The 9,018-nt window shown below is 50.5% G+C and overlaps 1 protein-coding gene across 1 annotated transcript; it reads right to left on the reverse strand.

Moving 5' to 3' along the window:
* Nucleotides 1–206: 206 nt before the first annotated feature.
* Nucleotides 207–2,802, reverse strand: GPR135 (G protein-coupled receptor 135). Its single transcript, XM_036308941.1, has one exon. The coding sequence runs from the start codon at nt 2,599–2,601 to the stop codon at nt 1,150–1,152; it is 1,452 nt and encodes a 483-aa protein (XP_036164834.1). The 5' UTR covers nt 2,602–2,802; the 3' UTR covers nt 207–1,149.
* Between the last annotated feature and the right edge of the window lie 6,216 nt (nt 2,803–9,018).

Genomic DNA, 9,018 nt, shown 5'->3' on the forward strand with positions numbered 1-9,018 from the left:
ACTCATATCTATAAAACAATGATCCGTTTAAAAACACACACACACACACATGTACCCAAAACTCCCAAATGTGAGAGTATGATCTTCTTAGAAAATTCTATGTTTATTTTAGAAATGGGGCCACTTCTCAAAATATTTTTAGAATTCCTTTTAGAAAACATCATCAGTTAAAAAACCACGCAGGAAAGTGAAATCATGTTACTTTATAGAGCTTTTATTTTAATATATATGACATTACTCACCTGATTCAATCAACTTGACTTCAAATTACATTTTTTGGCTGCATCCAAAAATCAATTTACTCCCCAAAGACAAAGATTTTCTACTACAAACGTTATTTTTTAAAAGTGTGAAAGCATTCTGAGAGCAGCATCACCCAATGTATTAGAAACAAAAGCAGCAGGTTAGAGGAAGGGTAAATAAAGCCTCAGCGGTAGTCAGGGCAGATAATTTTGGGGGTAGGATGAGAAACATAACTTTCTAATTATAATTTTAGAAGACTTTTTAAAACAGCCACATTTCTTTATTTTCATACTTCAGGTGGCTGAATTTTATGGTAATAAACCACCTTTTCAAAATCCTACAGTTTTACATGGGATATGAATTTAAAATTTCCCACAAAGATTTTAGAGGGATGGGGTGTGAAGTAGACAGAAGAGTGTAAGGATAAGAATTTTCCGCTCCCAACCTAAGTACCCAAAGCATGTGTCAGAGTAGCAAGTTCTAGAAATCTGAATTGAATGCTGGTGATTTAGAGGGTTCAGTAAGCAATTCTGAGGGTCTCTGTTCTTTCTTGAAACTCTATGTGTTTGAACAAATACTGATTGCATTCAATGATTTTGTTTCACAGTGTGATTCCTGTAATATGAGCTTTTCAATAATTGTGAATTTTATTTAGTCATTTTTGGCACTTACAGTTCACAATGCTTGGTTGTGTGGTTTCAGATTATTTTAATTTTTGCACTTTACATTCCTTTTGGCACGTTTGAAGGTGACATTGTCTCGTATGTTGTTTGGGGAATGGTAGGCCTCCCAATCTGTATCTTTTTTAAATGTTTGGCTTTATGAAAAACACACTTCTCCCCAGGATCCTGCATTAAACGAAGCAGGTAAAAAGCTACCTTCACAAGCTGTGCACCCCAACTCTGCTTAGAGGCTGGTATCCCTGGCTCCAGATGGAGGCTGTTTGGCCAATGCTGTCACAGGTTCCGGTGGCCCTTCCCGGCAGAAAAGTACAACTGGAGTTTTACGAGCCCACAAGGCCATCTCCCCAGCTACCCCGCTGGTCGGATTGGAAGAGTTCATCCTGCTGCAGGCCCCCAGCCGGTTGGCAGACCGGTTTCTGGCCCGCGGGCCCGGGCCCTGGTCGGGCAGGGAAGCGTCCACATTCCTAGTCCGGTAACCCTCTTCCCGGCTGCGCCCTAGCAGCATGGATATGTTGGGGTTGCGAATGGCGTAGATGACAGGGTTGATGGCCCCATTGGCCCAAGTCAGCCAGACAGCCACCACGTTGAAGAGCGAGGGGACCTGCGTGGCCTGGGCCTGACGGGCAGCAGCCAGCAGCACCAGGAAGCAGTAGGGTCCCCAGCAGCAGATGACGAAGACGATCATGACTAGAACGGTGGTGGCGGTGCGCACCTCGCTGAAGAAGCGCAGCACCCGCGCGTAGGTGGTCACGGGCCGCACGCGCACGCCCGACAGGCGCACGGCCTTGCAGATGTGATAGTGGCAGAAGCACATGAGCAGGAAAGGCAGCAGGTAGCAGGCGACCACGAGCCCCACGCTGTAGGCCGCGCCCAGCTGCGCGGGGTCCGGGGACGTGCGGTAGAGGCAGCCGTGGAAGCTCTGCGCGGCGGGGGGCGCGCGGGGCGCGCGGAGCAGCTCCCAGGGCAGGGAGCAGCTCAGGGCCAGCAGCCAGGCGCCCGCCAGCAGCTGCAGCGCGCGCCGGCGACCGATCTTCTCCCGGGGCGGCCGCACGATGGCGCAGTAGCGGTCCAGCGAGATGAGCGCCACGCTGAGCGTGGAGACGATGCCAAAGCAGGAGCTGAAGAAGCGGCTGGCGGTGCAGAAGCCGCTCCAGGGCCCCGCGGCGACGGCGGCGGCGGGAGCTGAGCCCCCGGGCGGCGTGAAGAGGTCTAGGAAGGCAGCGGGCAGGCAGAGCAGGGCCGTGAGCAGATCCGACAAGGACAGGGACAGGATGAAGGCGTTGGTGACGGTGCGGAGCTGCCGGTGCTTCACGATCACCCCCATCACGGCGCAGTTGCCCAGGCTAGACAGCAGGAAGATGAGCAGGAGGACCAGCGCCTGGGCCGCCACCGCCGCCCCGTGCGTGAGCAGCTGCGCCGCCTCGGGGCGCAGCGGTGGCCTCCCCGCCGCCCCCGCCGCCCCAGGCCAGCCGAGGCCGCCGCCAGCCGTGGCGCCAGTGATGTCGCCCTCGCTCCCGTCGCTCCGGTTCCCCAGCGCCGCGGCCGCCGCGGTAGCCACGGTGCTGAAGGAGAGAGCGGCCGCCGCCGTCTCCGCGGAAGAAGGCCAGCCAGGTGTGCCGGCCGCGGAGGGGGCGCCGGGGCGTGGGCTGCCCAAGGCCATGCACGCTGGCTCCATGGGGCCCCGCGGCGGCCGCGCGTCTGTTCATCCCGCACCAGGGGAGGCGGCCGCGAGCTGGAGGGTGTCTCGGCCGGGGCGAGAGGCCGCTGCCGGGAGTGGGGCTTGGCCGGAGGGGTGGTGGTCGCCGCGGACTCTGCGGTGCCTTTGACGTGGGTTCCAGGCGTTGCCTAGGGAACCGCCTGTTTACGCAGGAGCGCGGGGCGGGACACCCTCCAAGTGCTTCCGAAAAGCCGGCGCACCACTTCACGTCCCCGCGGGGTGCCTCGGCCTGGGGTCCGGCCGGCTTCAGAGTGCCAAAGGACCTCCGCATGGACCTATGTCTAGCCAGATAAAGCGGGAGTGGCTCTCCTATAAATGACCAAATTCAACAAGGGTTCATTCTCCAGTTCTTTTCTTGGATAGGAGGTCCTGGGAAGGCCTTGGCTTGAGGGGGATGCTTTGCCTCCCTGTGGGTGTTTCCGGCATACGCAGGTAGGGAAGGAATCAAGAACCCGAAGTGAAAGCTGCCCAAATCTGGAGATTTTAAACCAGGGGGCAGTGACGCATAGTAATTCCTCCTTTGGAAAACTGCTGTTTGAAACTGCTGTTTGAACTACTCTGTTATTTTTAGTCTCTTATTCTGTAGGTCAACTCTGTTATTTTTAGATAGTCCCTTATTCCGTAAAATAACTGTTTTAGTTTGAATAATAGAAAAAGATAAAAACTTAACTGACCTTGCAAGCTAGCCATCTGATGTAACAGGCTAATACTGATACTGATAATAATTACCATATTCTTATGCCAAGTATTGGTTCATTATGTATTCAAGGTTACAAACTGTAACAATAACTTACACAGAGCTCTTTGTAAAATCTGCAAAGGGCTCAAAAAGGTATAAATAGAACTTCCTCTATTTGTTTGCTCAGAGATTTGGGAAACACCTCCCTCTGGGTCTCTCGAATAAAGACTCCTAATTAATTGGCTCATTAAGGCCTCTCGTTAATCCAGGTGTTCTCAACCTTGAGCATCTAACAGAATCACCTGGACTTCTTGCTGAAACTAAGTGAGTCGGCCCAACCCCAAGTTTCAGATTCAGTGGGTCTGGGGTCCTGTCCTAGAATTTTGCATCTCTTAACAAGTTCCCAGGTGGGGATGTTACTGGTCTGGTGGCCACACTTTGGGAACCACTGATGTACTGTGCTTATTAAATGCAGATTCACTGGTTGACGCCCAGGATTACTGAGGACAGGCCTACGACTCTAAACCCCACAGGTGACTCTGATACAGGTGCTCTGAGGAGCTGGTAGGATATGGATTTTAGCGGCAGGATGCCACTTTGCTTTAAAGAGCCTGGGACCCAGAATCATGCATAATTGGCTCTCGCACATGTTGTGGGAAAAGGGAGCGTGTTCCTTCTCTGTGGCCTGGCCTTCCTCAGTTCTCTGGAACGTGATGTGCTTTGAGTGTAAGGTGCTGCCAACTAGGCAGTCACCACAGAGGCAGCTCTGGGTGTCTGGTTGGGAGAGACAGGAGCAGGGCCTGCAGGCCCAGGGAAGGTGCATCTCAAGTTTCTGGGCACGGCTGCTAGTGGGGGGAAGTGAGCTCAGCCCTCAGGTTCTCTAAGGCTGTGGTTTGTAAAGTGTGGACCCTGGACCAGCAGCATCAGTCTGACCTGGGAACGTGTCAGAAATGCACATTCTCAGGCCCGGCTCCCAACCTGAATCTGAAATTCTAAGGTGGGGCCCAGCCATATGACTTGCAAGTGATTCTGATACACAATCAAGTTTGGAGAAACACGGCTCTAAAAAATAATTGGTACATGTGCAGGTCTTAGAATCAATGATAGGAGTGCCTTGGTTGCTTAGTTCAGTGATGGAGAATATCCTACTGGAAATTAACAGCATAAATAGTTCATTTAAGGTGGTAACTAAGACTGTGTTTCTCGGCCTCAGCATTATTGACATTTTGAGACAAATAATCTTAGTTGTGAAGGCTACCCTATGCATTACAGATGTTTAGCATTATCTCTAGCCTCTATCCATGATACCCCTGTAGTGACAACTAAAAGTTACGTCTTCAGATATTGGCAAATGTCCCCAGAGATTGGGGGGTGTTGGGGGGGGGGATCAACCCAGACGAGAACTACTGAATTAAGACAAAAATTTAATAGATTAATTTATAAAATCTCTGTGCTAAGTGTTCAGAAACAACAAGTAAGATAAGGATTCCAGCTGGAAGAATCTTACAGCCTTAGGTACACACAACTATATTGCAGTGTGGAAAGTATTGTTAAAAATATACAAATGAAATTCTATGGAGGTGACTAACTCTTCCTAGGGAAGATGATGGAGAATAAAGACTTGGCACAAGAAGTGACAATGGACTCTCAAAAAAAAAAGAAGAAGAAAGGGAAGGACACTTGATGCATGTGTGAAGTCTGAAGGTTAGTGTCTAAGTACTTTACTCTTGGGTACTGGCGAGAAATACCTGTATCTGAGGCTATGTGGGGTAGGGAGTGAAGAGGGGGAAGAACGATGAAAACTGATTGGGGCCCTCTTACAAAGGCCTTGCGTGCAGTGTTACAGAGATGGAACTTCATTGGGAGAAGACGGGGTAATGGCACTAGCCATGAAGGAGTTTAAACAAGGGAGGGCATGATCAGGCATGGTTCAGAAAGGTAAGAGTGACCTCACACTCTCCTGGTTTCCCATCTTCCTCGTTTGCCGCAGTGTCCTCAGCTAGTTCATCCTCCCTCACCTACCTTTAAACGCTAGAATCCAAGGCCCCGTCCTGGATTGCTCTGGACTTCCTCCCCCTTCTCACTCACAGCCACAGCTTTGAAAACTATATACTCACAACTCTAAATTATGTCCCTAGTTCCAAACCATGTATCTTGCTACTTGGCAATGAGCCTTGATGTGCAAAAGCACCTCAAATGTAAGGTGACCAAAATGGAATTCATGATCTTTCCTAAAAACCTTAGTCCTCAATATTTTGAATCTCAAAAAAAAAAAAACCAAAACACCACCTTCCACCTAGTTTTCTAGGCAAAAACTAAAAACTTAGGGTTCTTTCTAGATAAATTTTCTCTTCCTCATACCAACCCATGTCCAATCACCAAAACCTGAGGATTTTACTTATTAAATATCTTTGTATCCATTCACTTCCTCCATCACTCCATCGTCCACCTGAATCTTAGCTCTCATCCTCTCTTTGGACTATTGCTGATACCTCCTAGCTGGGTCTCACCCCATCCAGCCCCTATTCCACATTGTAGGCAGAATGCTTTTTTTTTTTTAACAAAATAATTTGATCATGCCACTTATTTAAACACTAGAGGCCCGGTGCACAAAAATTTGTGCACTTGGGGGGAAGGGGGGGTCCCTCAGCCTGGCCTGTGCCCTCTAGCAGTCTGGGACCCCTCGGGAGATAACGACCTGCTGGCTTAGGCCTGCTCCCTGGTGGCAGCGGGCAGGCCCAATCCCTAGGTGCAGCCCCTGGTTGGGCTCAGAGCAGGGCCGATTGGGGAGTTGGGGCACCGCCCCTGTCATGCACAGAGCAGGGCGGATCAGGAGGTTGCGATGCCACCCTCAGTCACGCTCAGGGTAGGGCCGATTGGAGGGTTGGGGCACCGCCCCCTGTCACACTCAAGGCAGGGTCGATGGGGAGGTTGCGGCGCCACCCCCTGTCACGCACAGAGCAGGGCCAATCGGGGTTGGAGCGCTGCCCCCTGTCACTCACAGAGCAGGGCCCATCGGGGGTTGGGGAGCTCCGCCTGTCACGCACAGAGTAGGGCCAATAAGGGAGTTGGGGCGCCACCACTGTCACACTCAGGGCAGGGCCAATGGGGAGGTTATGGCTCTACCCCATCACACACAGAGCAGGGCCTGTGGTGGGGGGGTGGGGGGGGGGTTTGGGGCGCCGCACCCTGTCACACACACAGCCACAGGGCGAACGGGGTTGGGGAGCTCCCCCCTATCAGGCACAGAGCAGGGCCGATCAGGGGGTTGGGGCGCCTTCCTGTCACGAACAGAGCAGGGCCGATAGGGAGGTTGTGGCCACACCCCCTGTCACACACAGAGCCGCAGGGCAATCAGGGGGTTTGGGTGCTGCCCCCTGTCACACTGATCCCGGTGCCGGGAGGCCTTGCGGCTCCACTGATCCCGGTGCTGGGAGGCATATTACCCTTTTACTATATAGGATAGAGGCCTGGTGCACGTGTGGGGGCTGGCTGGTTTGCCCTGAAGGGTGTCCTGGATCAGGGCGAGGGTCCCCACTGGGGTGCCTGGCCAGCCTGGGTGAGGGGATGATGGCTGTTTGCAGCTGGTCACACACCCTTCAGGGTGGGGGTCCCCATTGGCGTGCCTGGCCAGTCTGGGTGAGGGGCTGAGGGCTGTTTTTAGGCTGGTGGGTGACTGAAGCTCCCAATCGCTCCTCTTTTTCTTTTTTTTTTATTCTGGGCCAGCTTTAGCTCTGAGGCTCCAGCTCTTAGGCCTCCGCTGCTGAAAGCAGGTTTCTCGCTTTTGTTTACCTTCTGTATTTGAAACAATGTTGCGATCCTGCTGGCTGAAGCCCGGCGGACTAAAGCAGGTTTCCGGGGTTTTGTTTAGCTTCTATATTTGTAACATAGTTGCTTAGAGTTGCAGCTCAGAGGCCGGCAGCGGCAGGCGGGGAACGTTGGAGTCCTCCATCACTGAAGCAAGCAAGCCTCATGTTAGCTTCCAGCTGGCTGGCTGCTGGCCGCCATCTTGGCTGGCAGTTAATTTGCATATCGTCCTGATTAGCCAATGGGAAGGGTAGCGGTAGTACGCTAATTACCATGTTTCTCTTTTATTAGATAGGAGTCTATTGGCTTTCTCCATTTAATTTAGGGTAAGGACCCCAATCCTTAATATTTACTGCAAGGCACTGCATGATTTCACATCTGTTTCCTCCCTAGTCTCATTTTGGGCCACTTTCCTTCTTTTTTACTCCACTCTAACCACACTGGCCTATTGTGAGTTCCTTAGGGCATTTGTACCTACTCTGTCTTCTGCTGAGAAAGCTCCACCACCACTCCTCCCCCCAATCCCATAGCACCCCCATCTCTGCATGAATGTTTGTCCCTCAGGGTAAGCCCCCTGGGCTTGTAGGACATACCACACTGTCTATAATTATGTTTTCATGACTATTACTTGCCTCCCATGGTCGACTTGTAGACTGTTAAGACTAGGACTTGACCTGTTTGGCTTTTTATTAGATTCCTAGTACTTAGCACTCTGGAAAACTATTAGGAAAACACACAAAAGAAATATTTTTTGAGTAACTATCAGAGGAGAAGTTAGCAACTGGGACACCAGTTAGGAAAAGGCATTGTAATGACCAGGGAGGAAATGAAGGAGTCTGAAGTCAGGCATTTCAGCCAGGAGCAGAAGAGATTTTAAGGAGTTAGTGTATGGATTAGGGTCTTTGGAGATAAGCAATACTTATAGGGCACTGTCTCCCTTAAACAAGAAAGGAATTTACAGATTATAGAAGGATAGTCTAACAGCCAGCCCCAAGAACAAGAGAAGTCAGGGCAGCTCTGTGGGTAGAGATAGCAGACACTAATTGAGGGTGATCTCTTTAAGGCACTATCAGAATAAGTCTGCTTCAACCATTTATACACCAAATGTCATTTCTCTCAAGATCCCAGATCCTGCTCTAGTTGGTTTGACTCAGTGGATAGAGCGTCAGCCTGTGGACAAAGGCTCCCTGATTTGATTCTAGTCAAGGGTGTGTTCCTTGGTTGCAGGCTCCTCCCCAGCCTGGGCCCTAGATTGGGCTTGTGCAGGAGGCAAACAATCTATGTGTTTCTCTCACATCAATGTTTCTCTCTGTCTTTCCCTCTCTCTTCCAATCTCCCTAAAAATCAATGGAAAAATTTCCTTGGGTGAGGATTAACAACAACAACAAATCCCAGGTCCTGGGAGCAAGAGCCTGATTGGTGTACCCTTTCCCTTGCCTGGTAGTCCCAGCAAGGCTACGTTCAGGGGATGGATAGCTTCCCAGAGAAAAAGGAGTGTTAATAAAGTGGGAAAAAGTTAGTGATAGTGTTATTTTTTTTTTTAATTAAATCTTTATTGTTCAGATTATTACATTTGTTCTTCTTTTTCCCCCCCCATAACTCCCCTCCTCCCAGTTCCTGCCCCACCCTCCGCCCTCACTCCCCACCCACTGTCCTCATCCATAGGTGCACGATTTTTGTCCAGTCTCTTCCCGCATCTCCCACATCCCTTTCCCCCCCAAGAATAGTCAGTCCATTCCCTTTCTATGTCCCTGATTCTATTATAATCACCAGTTCATTCTGTTCATCAGATTATTTATTCACTTGATTCTTAGATTCACTTGTTGATAGATGCATATTTGTTGTTCATAATTTGTATCTTTACCTTTTTCTTCCTCTTCCTCTTCTTA

The sequence above is a fragment of the Myotis myotis genome, unplaced genomic scaffold, assembly GCF_014108235.1.
Source record: "Myotis myotis isolate mMyoMyo1 unplaced genomic scaffold, mMyoMyo1.p scaffold_m19_p_1, whole genome shotgun sequence".
NCBI lineage: Eukaryota > Metazoa > Chordata > Mammalia > Chiroptera > Vespertilionidae > Myotis > Myotis myotis.

Bases quoted from the DNA above. Each gene is read 5' to 3' on its own strand.
- GPR135 (XM_036308941.1), bottom strand. From the start codon at position 2,601: ATGGAGCCAGCGTGCATGGCCTTGGGCAGCCCACGCCCCGGCGCCCCC.